We start from the raw sequence: 19,337 nt of genomic DNA on the forward strand, positions 1-19,337 counted from the left end.
TATCGCGACAACACGCTCCAGAAGCTCCACCGCCTCCTTCACCTGTCCGTTCGCTTGATATGCTCCAGCGAGTTCGTGCTGCGAAAGAAGCGTATTAGGATCATCTTTAGTAAGATTTGCCTCCCTCCATTTAGAAGACTCTTGTAGCCATATAACAGCTTCCTTTATCCTTCCATCAACGTATAAGCACTGCCCAACCTTTAGACAGAGTTCGCTCTTCTCCTCTTCATGTTGAATTTGCTCATCTCTCTTTATACGTGCTACATGCGGCATGTATTCCCGCCAGATCTCACGATTTGTGTAATTGTTAGATGGAAAGACTTTTAAGAGGTGTTTTAATGCCGCCTTCCTCGTTTCTTCTCCACGGCCGTTCTGACTGATCCACGTTCTGGTTGACAAGTGTACCAGTCTGTGCATGTCAAATATTTTGCCGTCTTCTCTTCTCTCCAGAAACGAGTAAGAACAAAGCGTGCCAATAGCACTTGCTATCTGTGCTTCCGGCCGAATTGCGGGCAAGATCGAAGATGGAATCGCCTTCCATTCAATGAAAGAAATGAAGGCAAGAAGGTCTGCCGCCAACGTATCATGCTTCAGAATCTGGTTGAAGGTTACTGTCCACGTCTTCGCAATCGCGTTCGCTGAGTGTTTGTATCGTGTGTTGTCGTGGAATTCTCTGCTTAAGGTAGCGATAGCGTCCTGCTCTGTGTTCTTTAACAGCCGGAGGTATTCAAAGATAGAACTTTTGTTCGTGTTGATGTATGCAGCCGCCTGAGTGATGGCTAATGGGAGATAATCCAGCTGAGTAAGAAGATCTATCATAAGCGTATCGTTTGGTAGGCTGTTTCTGATTAATAACTTGTTTAACAAATTTATCGCCTCTTGTGTCTCCATCTTTTCTACCTCAACCACATCGCCGCCGGCTACAAATTGCGCAACTTCATAATGCCGAGTCGTAAATATGGTCAGCCCATCATCGCTTTCTGGCAGAAAGTCTAATAGGCCTTGCTCTTGCCTACCTCCGCGGAGGAGGTCCAGGTCATCAGCATTGTCAACAACCAGCAACCACTTGCCTGCAGTCTTTGCGCTTAGCCGTTGCTGTACTAGCTTTCTAATGTCTTCCTCACTCTCCTGCGACTGATGTATCCCTAATGCTCTTGCTATTTCCGCGCATGCTTGCTTAAACGTTTCCATACTCAGCGCTGGCATCCAGAAGACAGAACACTCTGGGCAGTCTTCTTTAACAGAGAACACCAACCTTAGAGCAATCTGCGTCTTGCCGATGCCACCAAGACCGACAAGCGCCACCTTTTGACAATCTTTATTTACAAGTAGCTTTTGTTTTAGCTGATCAAGCTCTGCGTTCCGACCGATAAACCGGCGGTTTTGTGGGAAGGGGAGGTAGAAACTAGGTTTCTGGCTCCGCCCTGAAGCGAATTAGTTTTGTTCTTTTATAGAAAACTGCCGTAGCCACACTAACCTCCCGTTGCTTCATCGGCCGTCTTCGTCTTGGCCACATCAACTGCGGGAATCACCAACAGTAGCTCCTTTGCGTACGCTGCGGCGGCCCCGGCCGCGTACGGCTGCCATGTCTTACTCTTATGCGAGTCGGCGTAGTCGCAGATCCCGCGGATTACCAGACATGGGAAGTTGTTCATTAAGCCGGCTGCTTCCATCTCGAAGCAGAGGACCCCTCCAAACTCTGAGCTGATCCTGTCCCGCACCACACCGTCCCTTATTACCTGGTTTCCCGAGGCGATCGTGCCATAGTGAACCATGGGGGTGTTGTTCGTCCGCTGTTCCCTCTGTATCTTTCCTGTGGCCACGCATGATACACAGCTGTCTCCTCCAACATGATTGCATTCCGCTTTAAACAGCACATCGCTTCCTGCTCCATCACGGGCAAACTTGCGAAGGCGACTAAGCTTTGACAGGTGTGGCGACAGACTCCCTCTCCCTCGATCTTGGTTGGATCGAAGCTTTGTGATGGCGGCAAGGAGGACTTGGGGTGGAGTGTTGAGGAAGCCAGTTTGCTCGAACCCGCTTGGCGTTGACTTGCCAAAGTCATACTGGACCACCCCGCCATGACCTTTTCCCGGCTGGCTCACAACAATATCCCCGAGCCGAACGTCTGCTCCTTTACTTGGAACGCCGCCTCCGATTCCCACCATCAGTCCAAATCGAATAGCCGGGAAAGAGGCCTTCATCTGCATGGCGACTGCCGCGGCGGAGTTAGTGCCGGTCTGGCCCGCAGGCAGGCACGCAAGGACGACATGGTGATCCCCAATGCACCCTAACGTGTATATATTTGCATCGCTGCCGTTCGAAGGGAGGTCTTGGTGCTCTTTGTCAAGCATCTCCTGTGCTGCAGTGAACTCGTCCGGCAACGCGCAGACCCAGCCCACGGTGTACTCGTCGCGACCGAGGCGGCGCGCCATCTTGCCTTAGTCTTGGTTAAATCATCGGAAAATCAGCTAGGAGTTTTCGGCTTCACTTGAAAATCAATGACAACTAGTACAGAGGACGAAAAAGAGCCTTTATAAGTTGACAATGAAGGTCAGCCTTGTTGCAGTCACGTCGCAGTTGTTCTCAGCTTTCACTTTCACGTCCCAGCTTGGCGCCAACGCGCATATGGCTGACTGATCAGAAAGGAGCAAGGCTGCTGCTGTCACGTGGGGTCGAATTTCAAATGGCAATGCGTTTTTCTTCAACACCAAGTCTCGCTAACCACCTGCCAGATTCACAAAAGAAGACAGCTACCTTCTGAGTTTCCGTCCCTTTGGTTGGCGCCTCGTATAACTCTGTATGGCAGAGCTCACTGCCTCGTTTTGAATTTTAGGTTTACGTCAAATAGCCTATCACGAAGGCCAGTCGTACCAAATCTAAGTCTAGCAGCTGAGCATAGCAGTGGCTATCTGGAAATCTCTCCGTACGCCCTGTCGTATCTAGATTCCAGCCGATGAAGGGGTTGACTAGTTTCTTCGCTTTAAAGAGATTTATCCATTCCTCATGGCCGTAGCTGAAACAGCGGTAGGATCACTAAAGCGTGTTTCCAATTGGCCATGGTATTACCCATTTCCTTGAAATGCCAGACAATACGCTTGCATTTACCAACCCAGTCAGTATTGAAATGCATATAAAAGCCACACCCCATGCCGCTCTCACTCTTCGTTCCTTTCTAGCGCCTTCGACGTACTGAACCTGCCGATCCCCTGAGCAGCTCCTACGCCGATGTTCGGTTAAGTGGTATCTTATAAAGCCTTGGTCGAGGAAGTAAGCCTTATCTCAGAGAGAACACTCATACACTCTAGAGCGCTCTTGGTATATCTCCTGGTGCCTCTTCCGTCAAATTCCCCGCTAACCTCCTTTTTTTTTTTACAGGATGTGCACCAGTAACTTGCGTCCTTTCTGAGATCTTCGAAACTGTTGCCCTGTGAGACGCATGTTGAGAATTGTTCCTTCTCTTGGTTTATCTTATGCTGAGACACACTACTTCAGTGTAATTTTCGTGCAGATTTCTCAGCAGATCCAACATTCGGCGGATATGGGGCTGAAGAACGCATGCCCAATGTCCGCACTCCTGGAGAAAGTAGTGTGCTTTCGACGAGTCGGAATAATGCGACCAGATTGCGTTGGCTGAGGTATTCGAGTCACTTTCGTTCGGCTGCAAAAAAATATTGTTGTTTGAAGATCGAACATTCGAGGACTGGGACGATCTGAGTAGTATATATTGACGGATGACTTTTCTTGGCAGATGCAGGCAGACAGCCCACTCGTACCATTTCAACTACCTCGCAAAGTTCCTAGTCCAAGATCACTTCCAGTCGAAGTCATGAGTAATAAGCTTCCAAGTCCATCTGGAGGGTTGATCAAACAAGTGCTTGTTTCGTGGCCGCGTTATGTTTAAACGGAGCATCGCAGGCCAGATTGTTCCTATTCAAACAGCCTCCTATCTTCGCGAGAAGGCACTAAGAACAGAATTCATTATCCACTTTGCAGCAGCATTCGAAGTTATTGCGGCGAATGTGGTTACGGATGAGAAGGCTGAGGCAAGGACGTTTCGTAAGTCGGATTGCTAGATGGCTGCTGTGCAACTAGAAAATGTGAGGTTCTAATTCACCTCCCCGCCCTGGACCACGGGTTTCGAAGGGAAATTATTCCGGGTAGCGTAACATGAGCCAAAATAATGAGCAAGAAAGTGTCTTTTGCGTAAGCTCATGGATCGTTTCTTCATCTGCTTTCCCTTACCCCGGCAGCCATTCGAGAAGAGGAACAATAGAGGAGCACACACCCCTCGAAAGCTGTAACAAATTCTCATATCATCTATTCTAACCCACCTGCGCTACCGTACCCCATCCCATCCCCAAAGACCACAATTCCCTCTCAATATCCCAATCATATCCCGTAAACCTCACCCCAAAACAATCCCCAGAAACTCCCCAACCAAACTCCACCCACACCCGATAAAAAAACGCCTATTCAGGCGCCATATTAGTATTAGGTGCGACACCGATAAAGGAAACCAGTCCAAACTAGTGCCTACCCATCCATAACCCGCTGAATACGTTAAAGAAACAGAAAGAAACATGAGATGTAGACAAAGGTATCCTTTCATGGGGAAAAGGCGCCAAACAAGCCAAAATAAACTGTAACAGGATTTCCAGCAGCAACATATCCGGCTTAAAACTTCCTCGGCAACCCTGTACCCGTCATCCTGCCACCACCCGCATTCAAGCTTTGTCGAACAATCATCTCGGCAGCCTGCGCAGCCGCCAATCGCTCCTATGGATATTGTTAGTGATCATTCCCCAAATATTAACTGCACCATCCTTTCAGAAAAGCGCACCTTCTGTCTACTCCGATCCTTCAAATACCTCTCAGCCTCAGGTCTCATCCTCAAAATCCTCAAAATCATATCATCGTTTGGATCAGCCTGTGCCTCTTTCCTCTTCTCCTCCTTCGCCTTCCGCATAGTCCCTAGATTCTTACTCAGCATGATAGTCTTGTGCTTTCTTGTCGGCATGCCTAGAAGCCCTGCAGCGCCGCCAAATTGGTGGCCCATAGCCGGTGGTGCCGAGAGGCGGTTGAGGCGCGCTTGCTGTTCTTGTTGCCGGGTTGCGTTGGCGGCTGCCATGGACTCGGAGGTCCGGATAAGGTCTTCGGTGGATTCGAAGTAGAAGAAGTTGAGGTTTTGGAGTTCGTGGTATTTGGGTGATTTGAGGATGTCGATGGGTACGCCGTCGGAATTGCCTTCTTCGTCTGCGGCGTGGAAGAAGTCGAACAGTAGCTGAGATCGTTAGTGACTATATCAGGAATAACTAGATAACACATCTACCTTCAGCCATTTAAACACAACATCAAGTTCCTGTTGCGTCAATGGGCGCTGCTGGGAAAGCTTGTCAGAAAGAGGTGGAACAAGAAGTGACTCAATCGTCGCCAACACTTCCTTCCACAACCGTGTCATGACCATGATCATTGCAGAATCTGTCAACGTCTGCTTCATGATGGCAAAGTTCTCATTGAAGTAGTTGAACAGCGGCTCCAACGCTTTTGTGACATCCTGCTGCGTTGGACCTTGCGCAACAGATTGCGGCCGCGCCGCTCGGAAATAGCTTGTTACTGATGTGACTGTAATGCCTCTAGACAAGATGCTCTTGAGTGCTCTGCGGGACAAGCAGTGATGGATGAATGAGGAGAGCTGTGAGATGTAAGCAATGCACCCGACTAGATGCTTCCAAAACACCCACCTTATCGGTAATCTGCCGCGTCATGTCTCTCTCTGTCCTCTTCAAAGTCCTAAACGCCTTTCCAAAGTAGAACTGGATGTCATCTCGCTCACCCTCCATGCTTACACGCAACAGCAGTCGACCCTGAGTATCAAGATCGAGCCAATACTCCCGAGGCATAAAGTCCCTGAAGTGTGACGGATCGAGCTTCAGCGATGTGCGGCCAACACAGTCATGGTCACCCAAAGTATCCCAGTCCCAAATAGTGGCAATGATATTGAGCGGGCCATTCGTAGTGATATCAATCGTCTCGTCCCAGCGGGGATTGAGATTGCCATAGATCACGCGAGTCTTTGCAAGACGCTTCTGGTACTCATCGCCAAGAACGACATACGGATCACTAAGCCCGTTGATATCGCAGGCTTTGAGGTCTTCAGCCTCGATGATCTTGATGGTAAAGACATAATTGTCCGGTTTGCGGATACGTTGAGTTGGAGGCGGAGCGTACTTTTGAATGACGTCTGCACAAGCGTCAACATTGACTTCACGTTCAAGCTTGTCAAGCTGAAGCATTGCATATTCAATGTTGTTGAGCTTCACAAGGGACTATACATCATTAGCACAAGAACTTTCACCACGTATTCGCTTCGCTTCGCTCACCTCTGGCCAAAACTGAAACGGCTCGACGTTGTCCTTTCCAGTGTACAAATCTTTCGCGATGGAAATCCACTTCTCTTGCCTTGTCTGTCGTGCCGCAGCCTCTTGCTCTGGAGTCAATCTGTCCATCTCTTTGGTAAATTTCTGTTCTACGAGCTCGCAATATCTTGCGAGCCCCAAACCTACAGACTTAGAGACAGCCGTCATGAACTTGGCGTATTGTAGATCATCATCCCAATTCAGGGAGACAATTTGTTCGATACTCTGCTTAAACGACCGGAAGATATCGACAACCGACACGCTGTGCCTCTCATCATCCATTGGAATGGGGTTCTGAGAGTCAATAAGGAATTGGTCCTGCTTGAAGGCATTTTCCACCCATCCGATCAGATTTTCGTCTGTCATCGCAATCCACCTCCACACAAAGTCTTGCAAAAGTTCTTCGATACGGAAGGCAAACCGTCGATTGGGGAGAGCATCGCTATGTATTCGGCGAATCTCGACGAGCTCTTTATACAGGTCGAACCCATCCTGGACTGGAACGTCCTCTCCTTTCCCCTGAGCCACATCCATGATGCGGGCTACCAGATCTCGAGCATCTGCAGCATACGATGGAAACATCTCCTCCACGAGACACATCATTGGGCTGACCCCCATAATTTCGGGGTTTTTGCGATAACGCTTCTGGATCCTTTCGCAAAGCTTCACCACGGCTCGGCCAAGCTCAATAACGTGGAAGAATTCCCACTCTTCTTTAGTGTCAGGAATATGCTTGTTAAGTAGGTCACGGTACACTTCAGCTGCTCGCGCTTGAAGACCCTGGCGCAGCTCTACCGAGTAGGCATCCAGATCCTCGGGGTTTGCAGCAAATAGTCCATCGTCGTAGATGTGGTTGTTTAAAACATACATGATTGGTCCGAGAGGAGGTGCTTTACTGTCGTAAACGAGAAGCATCAATTGAAACAGCTCTCTAAGTAAAGCATCATGGAGAGAAGAGAGAATTTGCTGATTAAGAGCATAATCAGCGACTGTCCATTTCGATCGGTCGAACAGAGAGTCCGAAACAAGCACCTGGCTAAGTCTGTTGGATTTTTTGTCTGCTGGAGGTTCCTTCACGTAATTGAAGGCAGCATCCAGCGTATCAAGGGAGATTTCTTGGTTTTGATACTTCTCCTTGATGACATCCAGAAACAGCACCAATCTTGAAGGCTGGGGTAACCGCCATCGAAGTGCAATCTCATTAAGTAGCTCAGCAGACTGTTTCGACAGCAGTTTAATAGAAGGTGCATCGCTAGTTGCCTCAGTAGGTTGGAGTTCTGCGTCAGCGAGATCGTACGTCAGCGCTTCTTTGACAATGGCGCGGTAAAATGATCGGGGATCAGGTGGGATGAAGGTGTATGAAGAGTCGTCGCTTGATGTCTCATCGCGGATGTTCAGGCCACTCATATCAACGGGTTGGTCGATTACGTATGATGAACTATTCTCGTTCGGCTCTGACGCTCTCCTCGATGGGTCATGATATCCAGACTCCAAGGGGGCGCTTGGCTTAAACTGAGGCAGACTTCCGCCGGGTGTGCTCTTCGCGAGCTCTGGGTTCGACTGCACAATAGCCAACATCATCTGTGACAGGTCTGGGACTTCCGACTTCTTCCACGCTTCGTAAGCATCCTCGAGGTCGAAGTCGTCGCTGTTTAAGGTCTTCTTGCTCATCAGACTGAGGTGGGCTTGGTAAGTCTTGAGGTCTTGCAGTGCGGCCTTCTCCGTCCATACAGATTTGTATCTATTGATGTCTGCTTGCACGTCTCCATACGAAATTCCGAATATGTGTTGGACAGCCAGAACCAGCGGCATGTCCTTGACCTCGTAGCTACGGGGCACCTCGACTTCAATAGTGGTACCGCCTGCGCCCCCGTTGCGCTGGCCCTCCGCGGCCAAATCTTGGTCATGTACTAGGAGCTTCTTCTCCATAGTCTGCAGCCGTGCGCTCAATTCTGGCCTGTCCCGTACCCAATCGTGATCCTTCAGGGTAGAGCTGACTAGTCGAATGAAGAGGGCGACGTGGCGATCCACCATGAGCTTCCAGCTATCGTCTCCCGCTGGCTTTCCTTTCTGCAGCTCTTTGGTTGCATTTGAGAAGAAGATCAAAAGCAGATCCTCCACTCTCCTGTCTTTCTCCATTGACTTTCGAAACTGTGGTGCTTTGAACTCGTTCAAAAAGACAGCGAATGTCCGTTTCACGACGGGGTCTTTGTATTCGGGCATCCTTTCCTTTCCCATCAACACACCGGTCATCCGCTTATCCAGCTCGTTCATGAAGCCATGCGGGAAGCGTGTGCTCTTCGAATCTCTTATGAGGGAGATGTCCTTGACGAGGTCGGCCACAGAAGTCGACGCTCGCTGCACCGGACGAGGTGGGGCGGGGACATGCTGGACCCGTTTCTGGCGAGGTTGGAGGAGATAGGAGAGGTAGGCGACACGGAGGGCATAGAGATATGCATCTTGGGCGGACACGGGGCGTTTACGGGAGGAGGCAGAGCCCTGACGCTGCAGACGTTCCTGCTGCTGGATGCTATTAAATCTCCGGCCGGTGCCCTGAGAGCGCCTCGAGGCAGTCGACATCGCAGCAGACTCGTTAGGATATGGCTGACGTAGAGTGCTGGGGGTGGGGGAGGGGGGGGGGCAGTTCAGGTCGGGTGCATATCAGAAGGGCGGTGGTGTGGAACAAGACCGGACCTGCCCAGCGAGAGGATGGCGGGGTGCTCCTTGCCCTTTCAGAATTTCGTACCCCCGCGGCGGGCTCTGGCTTTCTTCTCTACGCTGCCGTGGATGCTCCTGTCACAGTTGTCTAAGCACAAGAGAGGGTGAGGGCGGTCAGGCGGCGCGGCGGTGGCAGATGGCGCTCGTTTGGTGGCGGAAGCTTCAGCCCAGGTGCCAGCTCGGAAGTGCGTCACTTGGTTGTGTCCCCGCCGCCAGGGAGGCACTTGAAACGATCCTTTTATTAGCTCCCAGCAGGCTATCTGCAGCGCGTCTTCGGCCGCCGTTTGCTGCACGAGCGATTGCTGCGCGGCGTCTAATTTTCCTAGCTTCTTCAGAAATGCGAGATTGTGAGCGTCGCCTGGGTTGCCCGTGTTTTGGCGCCCGACTCCTCCTCAGGCTTCACCGTCACCGTCACCGTCACTTCACCACGTGCTCTTGACATTGCCCAGCGCGACTCTGTATATTCGTCGCGCCCATACAACATCGCTCCAGCAGCAGTATCGGCACCAACTATCGACTTCTCATTGCTCGTCTCGTACCAGTCGAAGCTAGCCAAGCAAGATCATGGCTCAACAAGACAAGTAATGAGAAGCGCCCTCGGTGATTCTCTTGTTCGGTACGCCTCCGCTAACATTCACATGAAGCAACCAACAGTTCAACAAACACGTGGAATATTCAAATGACTTCCCGACCCAGGGACTGTAGCAACCTAACTTGTTACCGTCCGGTCCATCCACTATTTCAACCCCATTCCCGCCTCCTTCCATAGCTCCTGGACAAGCTCCTGCCCCTTCTCGCCCCTAGCAGTCCGGCGCCTTCAACTCAACCTCAGCTAACGAACCCTCTGCGCGCATTTCATTTGGATTTAACGAAGCTCCTTCCTGACAGGCGCCGTCACATTCCTGGCCAGCCCCGACCTTCAACCCTCCAATACATTCCTCTGCCCTCTCCAACCCCCACCTTCCTTCGCTTGGGCCGACGATCCCTTTAAAGATCCCCCCTCCCTTCCTGCCCTCCCCGTCCTACTCTCGGCAACCCTCCTTCCCCTTCGCGCCATTCCTATCTACCGCGAAGGGAACCCACCAAAATGGCTTCTCCAAGCCCACCAACAAACGCTGCAGACCGTCCGCGTCTAACAGAGGCCCAGAAGAAGGAGAACCACATCCGCTCCGAGCAGAAGCGTCGCGAAGCAATCCGCGAGGGCTTTGACAGGCTTGCTTCAATTGTGCCAGGCATGGAGGGACAGGGACGGAGTGAGGCTGTTGTGCTAGAAGCTACTATCAAGTACATGAGGGAGCAGATCACGGAGAGACAACGGCTTATTAGGGAAGCTAAAGCCAACGGAATAAATACCACTGGGTGGGAGCTTCCCACGGAGACAGTTGAAGCCTGCGAGGCACAGCTAAAGAGGAACCAGGAAGGCCTGTAATTGTGGCCTGGAGGCAATCGCGCTTCTGCAACTTGCTTTTGGGTACTGGAAGGTCCGACGGGTCGGGTTCAAATTTAGCAGATAGAAGGATATCAGAGTATGGGCACTGATACAATGCTCAGAAAACACTAAATATAGCGCAAAATCACTCCCAGTTCATACCCTTAGCCTGTATATATTCTTACGCAGCATATTATCAAATACCACAAAACTTAACCCAGGAGGATTTGATTTATCTACTCTCCTACTAGTTTTAGGGAGAGTATTCGTAGAATGTCAATTTCTTCCGCAATTTAGACCCGAGTGCCCTATCACATGTGGGATGGTACAGTAGAATGTCTAAGCATTTTCTTGCTGTGCTAGGATCCTGGCGGGTTGGATGATCGCAAAGCGCCTTTCCAGGACTAAATATGCCCATCTAACGATCCCATATTCTGTTAGAATCTAGAGTTCAGAGATTTATTCATCCGCTGCTTGAGTTGTCCCCGTATTGCGTCCAATGCCACGTCCCTTATCGATAAGACCTTCGAATTCTAACTGACGTGCACACCTATCAATTCCATCCCAACACTTCACTTCGATAATAGAAGTAGGGCAACATGGCAGCGTCCTTCAGCTTCGGTTTCTCAGGCGACGATATAGAGGAAGACCCAAATGATATATCAGCTCCAGGAGGGAATTCTGAGAATCAAAAAGCAGAAGAAGGGGGACCTCCGCCACTCATAGCCCAGACACATGATCTAGATGAGCTGGTAGGTAAGGCATTTCTGCGTTCAACTCTATTTGTCCCCGACTCTGTAACTACTCACACATCTTGGCGTTTGTTGGCTACATCATTATATATCTTTCTCTTCCTCGAAACGAACCTCTTTCCACACAACTTACATTTCTCCTCTCATCCACTGAGTCATCTAACAATTCCCCAGCTCTCCTCCATCCCAGACAAAATATCCTACTCGACCCTTAGCATTACTTCCCCCAAAGGATTTACTACCCGTCTCCCCCGCCGCGAACTCTTTGACGTCCGACTCCAACTCATGGCCGAGGACGGCAATTCTACTTCCAACCCACTATCCGGCCTAGACGCTTCCGATGTCAAAACCAATGTTTACGAGGGCGGCTACAAGACCTGGGAATGCAGCATCGATCTCGTAAAATTCCTTCTCGATCGCGGCCCCCGCAAAGATCTCGACGACCTTGTGCGCGTCAACCATGTGATTGAAATGGGATGTGGGACTGCACTTCCAACCTTACTACTCTTCCAATACGCGCTGAAGAATGGATTAGTAGGGTTGTACGTTACGCTCACAGATTATAATGCCGATGTTTTGAGACTAGTTACCGTGCCGAATCTTCTCTTAGCTTATGCGTCCACGATTGCGGCAAGGGAAGCTCCATTTTCGAACGACTCTCCGAACCCACTCGCTGATGAAAATGCTGACTCTGGAGATCTCTACATTACACCGACATTCCTTCAAGCTTTTCGCTCAACTCTTTCCTCCCTCGGCTTAACCCTCACCCTTCTCTCTGGCTCTTGGCGCCCTGTCTCTTCCCTCCTTCCGCTTATTCCAAGTGCACCGGAGCTCAACACATTTGTCCTCGCTTCCGAAACGATATACAGCCCCACATCATTACTTGCATTTACCGAAGCAATGGCTGCGTTATTGAAAAGGGTCAAGAGTGGGAAGGCGATAGTTGCGGCTAAGAGGGTGTATTTTGGGGTTGGGGGAAGTGTTGATGGGTTCAGGCAAGAGTGTGCGAATAGGGGCCTTGTAGCTTATGAGATGGAGTTTGAAGGGTTGGAAGAGGGGGTGAGAAGATGTTTAGTAGAGGTGCAGATGTATTAGTATCAAAGTGTTTGGTGAGCAGCAGACGTCTACGCCGTTATTTTCGATAAAGATATATAGTTAAGTACAAAAGCTGATGGCCCATTAAAGAGATAGGAATGAATTCTAATCAAATAAGGAAAGGCGAAAAGCAGGTGCTAAATCGGTACGACGCACAATAGAATGTAGCTAAAACCAGATACAGGGATATAAATGGACGCCCAACGAATTTCTTCCAATTCTTCAATTCCCTCGAATATTTGCAATCGCCTCTGCTACAAGAATCCCATGGTCTCCATATCCTTTTGCTATCCATTCTCTCCCTTGCTATACACCTACTCCCTATCCCTTACTCCGATCAATAAAACCCCAGAGCATCCGCAGTATTGTTCGCGCCACCACACCTTACCAACCATCCATTGTTCTGTGCCCGCCACAGCAACATCATATCCCCAACCCGCAGACCCGTTTTAAATATCCGTTCTCCTCCTCACCACAACTACCCCAATTCTTGCCGCCGCACTACCTCAACCCCACCCACATATTCACGCTCCCGTTCTCCCCCGCAAACTTCTATCTTACCCAGAACTATTCCAACTCCCAGAACAAGCTAAAAAGCATAGCGCAAAACAAGCTCAAGTAGTTCTAGTAACCGGCCAAGATCTGGAGAAAGTTCGAAACGATTTGCAGGATTTAAAACCAGAATAACTTAAAAAATATGCTGCAGCATCTTCTCGGTAGAATTTTGAACAGGGAGGGCGAGAGTGTTACTCCGACTGTAATGCTGCAGATAGCGTCGATTAAAGCTTCGTCGACGGCTCAAGGGACCACGACGATTATGTGAAACCCTCAAGTGCTCCGTCACCGATGGTGGAGGTGGAAACGCTCTCGGAACACATGACAGCGGTGGTGGCGTCCACAATGGCGGAACTTCTGGAATCCGTATACTATTCGTTCTCGCATGCTTCAACCCTAACAGTAATAAGAAGTCCAGTTCCAGAATACACCGCCTGCACAGACAATATTGCCGCGATATCTAAAAGCAACAAGAACGCCACAGTAAGCATTGTAATCGGCACAGATATAAGAACCAAGCGATTCCTCCTCACGCACCCTCTACTTCCCCCCAACCCCCATTCTCAACACCGTGACCAATATCCTCTCCACAATCTTATAGCCACCTACAGTAACTCTGTCGATCTCCATTCTCATCCCTTCGCTCCACCTTACCCTTAGGACCATCCTTCCCCCTATCGTCTAGTTCGAGTTCGGGTGTCTGAGATCGGGACTGGAGAATACAATTGATATTAGTATTAGTTACAATACCCAAGGCGCCGAGTCCGCCACGCGGATTTGTTCGATGAGACACGCTAACGCTTGCGCTTGCGCTAGCCCTCTAGCCTCTTCGGAAGTAGCAAAATCGAGCGCGCGCACCTCCGTCCCTCGGAACTTGGTGTTCCGTCTATGACGTCGCCGGAGGGTAAACACTGTCTTACTGGACCTTTAGGAGAAGATGAGGGTGCTAAGGGAAAGGGTTTGGTGGATATGCGGTGGAAGCAATTGAATGGCAAGTAGATTTTTCGTTCTTAATATCTGTGTTGTTTAATTTCACTCTAATTTCTCACATCCAATAAGAGGCAGGCAAAATCTTGAGTGAAAAGACAACATCACGTGGCAGTATAAGTCAGCGAGGGTCAATATTGCATTTTTGGAAGGGTTATGTAGCTACGTATAACAACGCAGACTCGACACCTCAGTATGTTCCCAACTTTGAAATCCGATTACACCATAGCCATCGTAGAAGGATATGTGCAACCAAAACTATCAACCCCATGATTGGCGAAGAGCTATGATCCGTGAAGAACTCCGCATCTTCGAAATTGAAGTATTGTGGACGGGAGAAGTCCACCCGGTAAAATAGTGAGTTTACCAGGTAGAAATCTGCGCACCACCCCAGGTGTCAGCGCCTCCCGCACCATCGTCGGCCCAATCGCCAGCTGCTTCGATGCTTGTGGGCTCAATGCTTGCATTACCTCCCCCATTTTCCCATCCGCCAGTAGCAGAGACTCCGCCGCTATGTCCACCACCCTCACCGCAGCCTGTCTCTTCAGCTGAGGGTTCAGTGCAGCGCTTGGAAGTGTGTCCCACTATCACCATATTAGTAAGTTCTCTTACGCCTTAAAAACCTAAGTCCTTACTATTCTTGCAGTTGTTGCATTGAACTTTGGACCAGTCTTTGGGTTCAGGACAATCTCTGCTAATATGACCAACTGTTTCACGTTAGTTAAAACCCCAGCTTTCCGTTGGAGTGCCCTTACCCGTATCGCAGTTCCTACACTTCAACACACGTTCATTGGGGCACTCAATCTTCCGGTGGCCATACTCGTAGCAGTTGAAGCACTGGCCGTTGCCACCGCCGCCGCCTGCTCCTCCTCCACCACCCTGAGGGCAGTCACGCTTGCTATGGCTTTGGAGATATCAGCTTTGATATTAGGGCATACACGAGAAACAAGACTTACCCGGCCTCACCGCAATTATAACAAGCACCACCGCCTCTGCCACCGCCTCCGCCACCACCTCCATTAGGGCAGTCACGCTTGCTGTGTCTATAAGGCAGTCAGAGGATGGCTTGCAAGACGTAGAAGGGTATTTCTTCGACTCACCCAACTTCGCCACAACCATAACAGGCACGATCTCCAGCCCCCCCACCCTGACGTGGGTTGTGGCAGTCGACTTTGTTGTGACTACAAGAATCGTGAGCATAACGTCAACATTATTGGATTTCTTGTGACTTGCCCAACGTCACCACAGTTGAAGCATCCACGCTGGCCGCCTCCACCCTTGGGGCAGTCGCGTTTGCTGTGGCCCATCTCACCACAGCCATAACAGGCTCCACGACGTCCACCAGATTGTTTGGTTCCGGAGGTGACGTTCGCGAAACCATCACCAGTTAAGCCGCCGTTGCCAGAATCGAAACCATCGTTTCCAGAGCCACTATCAAGCCCAGTGTTGGAGGCACTGGTATCGAATGAAGTGTCTCCCCAGTTGCCGCCGAATTCATTGGAGTCACTATTGATCGGGTCGTCTGTGAACTGGGTTAGACCAGTGGCGTTCCCCTTCTGGTTCTCCTTGTCGCGTGAGGCGTCATCAAGAGCGCGGTGCTTCTTGGAGACGCGATGAGCGGCCCAGTCTTTGGTCATGATGGAACGCTGGCACAACTCGCATTCAGTGTGCGTGGCTTGAATATCTCGTGGCTTGGGGTAGGGGTTGGCCGGAATGGCCGAACCCACAGGCGGAATTCCCCTAGCCATGATGTTGGTACTGCAATGGTACGGAAATAAGATGCACGGTGATGTCGGACAGCGACTGCTATTGGCTCATGAAGAGACGATAGGCTATTGGTAGTGTTAGTTCAGAGTTTTATGGAAGGTGGTGCAAATTGGGGCGTGGGGAGGTGAAGGCGCGGGGAAGTGAAACACCAGTGACCTATGCGGTGAAACAGTCACACAGAGATATTGAAAGGGACCAACAGTAGAGCATGGGCGAGTGCCAATAGCGTAACTATTCTTAGCAACAATGAGGACGCTGTTGGAGAAAACACGCAGATGGAGATGGCAGAAGGACCACTTACCAGTTTGAGTATAGGACTTTATAGACCGTTCAGTACACGGAGCAGGACCGGATGGGATGCGGAAAAAGAAAGAAAAGATGATCTCCACGTGCTGCTTTCGTCGCGAGGTGCAGGTGAGGGGAGAGGAGGTAGGCGGTGGCGGGTGTTTAAGAAGACTCACAGGAAGGCGCGTTGCTCTAGTCACGTCACTTGGCCGTCATGGAAACAGCTCTCCCCATGGAAAGTATCTCAAGTAGAATACGGTAAACGGAAGGAATCAAACGGAATCTTCTGGAAACTTGCGCTATAGACGGCTCGCACAGCTGCTCTCACCACCGCCAACTGGGAAATGACCCATCACAGTCATGCACTCTCCAACAGTGATTGGTTCAGGCCGAGAGGTTGCGTTGGAAGCCGGTGATAGAAGACGCAGAATTTGGGAGCGAACGCCCTTCGTAGTCTCCCTAGTGTCACAATCCACGAATAAAATGATCATTGAATCATCCAGATCCCAGCAAAGGGATTGACTCTCTTTGGTCCTTATATTCACCTGCGTTAGCAATTTTATCAAGAGTCCCTAGGAAACTAGACTTCTACATTGGACAACCCACTATCCTTGTTGTGGCAGAACAGCAAAATGAAGAATTAGAGCCGCTGAACCTGTTGCAAGGATTTGGGATAGCTTCTTAGGGATAGAGATATGTCTTGAATCAGACTCTGATCATACTCTAGATCCCGTAGAGTGAGAACAGGGTAACGGGGACCTTCGTAGGAGAAACCTCAAGGTAGACGCAGAGATACCTGGAACTGGAGGGTATGGCTTTGTAGGGTGTTGAAGATTCAAGGTAAGGCTCCTTTCCCTCCTCGGGCATTCCCAGACATAATAAAGGATTAATTCCGCAGAATAGTCTTCCCTAGAGATTTGGGGATGTTCCCATTGCTGACCTGAAGGAAACTACCTTTACTCGGGATGTGCTGGCGGTCCAGCAGGTTCCAAATTGTGAACCATTTCGGTCTCGTCCCCTGCTGGCTTCTTGCGAGAGGTAGGCCATAGCGTGGATAAGAGTGTGGCAGTATCGCAGAACATTCAACTAAGTTGTGCACTCACCAGTGTTGCTATCGCTTCGAAAGAAGGGTCGAGAACGGTCATGCTTGAATTTGAAGAGGTCTGAGGTTGACACATCTGTCAAGCGTCGCTTGGCGTTTGGACCAATCACACCCGTGGACATCTCGAGTTCCGTATCTTCATCATTAGCTCCTAAATTTCTATTCTATTATCAGCTAATGCATTGATATATGTGTTCAATGGTCCCGTATTTGTACCCGACTTTTCATCAAGACCCACCAATCAAGCCCTCCTCCTCCTCGACCTCATCCTCTTCAATCCTCACTTCAGCCTCTGTCTTCGCAGGATCTTTCCATCCCGTTCCAGCTTGAACAACAGCGACGATGATCGCTAATCCTAGGCCGGCTAAGAAAAGGCCTTTCAGCCCCGACTCATACGCCTTCACGGCAATCTCTTTCTCCTTTCCCTCCAAATTGCTCACAAGTGCTGGACTGCCTACGAGCCTCCTGATCAAATCCTTTCGATGCTTGAGTCCAGCATCAGCAAATCCATCAACTAGCGATCGATTCAGGATGCGTGCAAAGAGGCCGCCGCCAATCGCAGAGCCGAAGCTACCTGCAAACCCCCGGAAAGTGGCGAGGAGGGAGAGCACAATAGGATGGACTTCTGATAGCGTCAAATGCAACAAGTGAACTAGTGTATAGTTCAAAGCCGCCCCAGTAAGAAGGCCGTTACAGAACACGACAGCCACGTATCCTCCCCAAGCACTCTCGGCAGTCGACATGAACGCTAACACAAGAAGCGTAGCAGGGAACAGGGTCATTGATATCAGGCTTGGAAGGTAGAAGCTCCCATTTCGACGGATGTGGAAGAGACCTACGAGGAGGCCTCCGCTCGCAAATCCCGCATTCGTTGGGATGAGGATGGAGCCCGCAGCAGCCGGCGACCAACCTCGAACAGCAAGGGCATACACAGGTGTGTAGAATAAGACTGTCCAGCGCGCCATCATGAAACCAACCGTGGCAAGGCAGGTGAGGAGTGTACCGCGAGATTTGAGAACCATGATGGGAATGATGGGATCTTTGGCGATGTAGATCTCATTTAAGATGAAGATTGGTAGAAGAACAGCAGAGAGGACGAGTGGTATTAGTAGGATGCGAGGACCAGATAGACCAAGGAGGAAGAGGATGATTGTGAAAACTAGAAGTAAGGCCCCGCTGTAGTCGAGCCGCGCTAACTTTCCTCGTAGGGATAGATTAGCATACTCGCCTCGTGTGGCAATGTAGTTTGGGGGGATTCCGACGAGAAGACCAAAGCCAGCCACCAGGCTTAATGGAGCCTGGATACCAAAGAGAGGTTTCTATTCTCAAAATCAGCGATTATCCATGTACGGTACTCCATCTTCTTCCTTACCCATCCAATTTTAGGGACTAATGCGCCTGCAATGATTGCCCCAAGAGACACTCCCACAGTCATTCCAGAGTTCACTAGCCCAATATAGATCCCCCGATTTTTCGGGCTAGCCATTTGAATGACGATAATGGTCGCTACGATGAGCACACCGGCGGCGCCAGCACCAGTAAATGCACGGCCAACCATGAACATTTCAAATGATATGGAAGTGGAGGTAATGATTGTACCCAAGCAGATGACAAGGGTGGAAAAGAACATGCAAAGACGAGGACTGAAAAGCTGGGATAGTCGTCCCATCAATGGGGCCAGGGAAGACATGGCTATTAGATACGAAGACGTCAGCCAGCTTGCCTTCTCGAATGCGTCTAGATCTGCCGCAATTGAGGACTGGGTTGTTGTCAAGATGGAGATATTGGTCGCTGGAGCGAGTTAGCATATCTGCCAACTCTTCTAGACATGTAACGCAGATTGTATAAACTACAGCTCGCTATCGCCAATTGAAGATCAGGGGACAAATACCTTGGAGAAAGATGAGCAGACCAATTGAGCAACAAATCAATGCTCCTCTAGACGCTGAAATCTTGTCAACTGCTCCATCCTTTCCATTCCGCTCCGCATCTGGCACAGAAGCCAAGGACTTTGATGCTGACGAATGACTTGAGGAAGACCCCGGCCGCTGAAGGAGTGGATCCCGTTCTGTTGAGTTACTGACATCCACCATCTTGGAGAGAAGTAATAAAAGACGTCTAACAGATTCAATTGGGAAAGAGTCGCTGCCTATAAAGCATCGTGACGATGGATGAAAGGCATAGTGATGATGCTGGACACGATCTGCTAGTGGTTGTGATTACAAATG

At 50.0% G+C, this 19,337-nt stretch overlaps 6 protein-coding genes across 6 annotated transcripts; 2 read left to right on the forward strand and 4 right to left on the reverse strand.

Moving 5' to 3' along the window:
- Window positions 1-130: 130 nt before the first annotated feature.
- Window positions 131-2,435, reverse strand: BDR25DRAFT_342740 (TPR repeat protein; the record flags this gene model as incomplete). Its single annotated transcript, XM_033693760.1, has 3 exons — window positions 131-169; window positions 199-1,424; window positions 1,478-2,435. 3 exons carry the CDS (start codon window positions 2,433-2,435, stop codon window positions 131-133), a joined length of 2,223 nt encoding a protein of 740 aa, XP_033547774.1.
- A 1,805-nt stretch (window positions 2,436-4,240) lies between these two features.
- BDR25DRAFT_286235 (uncharacterized protein) lies at window positions 4,241-9,042 on the reverse strand. The gene is made up of 5 exons (XM_033688233.1): window positions 6,384-9,042; window positions 5,745-6,329; window positions 5,333-5,695; window positions 4,844-5,284; window positions 4,241-4,779 (listed from the first exon to the last, which is right to left on the reverse strand). Exons 1-5 carry the CDS (start codon window positions 8,997-8,999, stop codon window positions 4,678-4,680), a joined length of 4,107 nt encoding a protein of 1,368 aa, XP_033547775.1. The 5' UTR covers window positions 9,000-9,042; the 3' UTR covers window positions 4,241-4,677.
- Window positions 9,043-9,932: 890 nt separating this feature from the next.
- Window positions 9,933-10,788, forward strand: BDR25DRAFT_28343 (uncharacterized protein). The gene has a single exon (XM_033688048.1). It carries the CDS (start codon window positions 10,225-10,227, stop codon window positions 10,564-10,566), a length of 342 nt encoding a protein of 113 aa, XP_033547776.1. The 5' UTR covers window positions 9,933-10,224; the 3' UTR covers window positions 10,567-10,788.
- Window positions 10,789-11,165: 377 nt separating this feature from the next.
- BDR25DRAFT_286240 (uncharacterized protein) lies at window positions 11,166-12,503 on the forward strand (the record flags this gene model as incomplete). The annotated part of the gene is made up of 2 exons (XM_033688234.1): window positions 11,166-11,318; window positions 11,493-12,503. 2 exons carry the CDS (start codon window positions 11,166-11,168, stop codon window positions 12,411-12,413), a joined length of 1,074 nt encoding a protein of 357 aa, XP_033547777.1. The 3' UTR covers window positions 12,414-12,503.
- Window positions 12,504-14,144: 1,641 nt separating this feature from the next.
- On the reverse strand, window positions 14,145-15,794 carry BDR25DRAFT_368614 (uncharacterized protein). Its single transcript, XM_033697069.1, has 7 exons — window positions 15,370-15,794; window positions 15,165-15,282; window positions 15,056-15,136; window positions 14,912-14,998; window positions 14,711-14,859; window positions 14,591-14,662; window positions 14,145-14,539 (listed from the first exon to the last, which is right to left on the reverse strand). Exons 1-7 carry the CDS (start codon window positions 15,701-15,703, stop codon window positions 14,319-14,321), a joined length of 1,062 nt encoding a protein of 353 aa, XP_033547778.1. The 5' UTR covers window positions 15,704-15,794; the 3' UTR covers window positions 14,145-14,318.
- A 1,508-nt stretch (window positions 15,795-17,302) lies between these two features.
- Window positions 17,303-19,269, reverse strand: BDR25DRAFT_334108 (MFS general substrate transporter). Its single transcript, XM_033692904.1, has 3 exons — window positions 19,001-19,269; window positions 18,482-18,900; window positions 17,303-18,428 (listed from the first exon to the last, which is right to left on the reverse strand). The coding sequence occupies exons 1-3, from the start codon at window positions 19,200-19,202 to the stop codon at window positions 17,337-17,339; spliced, it is 1,713 nt and encodes a 570-aa protein (XP_033547779.1). The 5' UTR covers window positions 19,203-19,269; the 3' UTR covers window positions 17,303-17,336.
- Between the last annotated feature and the right edge of the window lie 68 nt (window positions 19,270-19,337).

Source organism: Lindgomyces ingoldianus (genome assembly GCF_010093535.1).
Source record: "Lindgomyces ingoldianus strain ATCC 200398 unplaced genomic scaffold BDR25scaffold_15, whole genome shotgun sequence".
Lineage (NCBI taxonomy): Eukaryota > Fungi > Ascomycota > Dothideomycetes > Pleosporales > Lindgomycetaceae > Lindgomyces > Lindgomyces ingoldianus.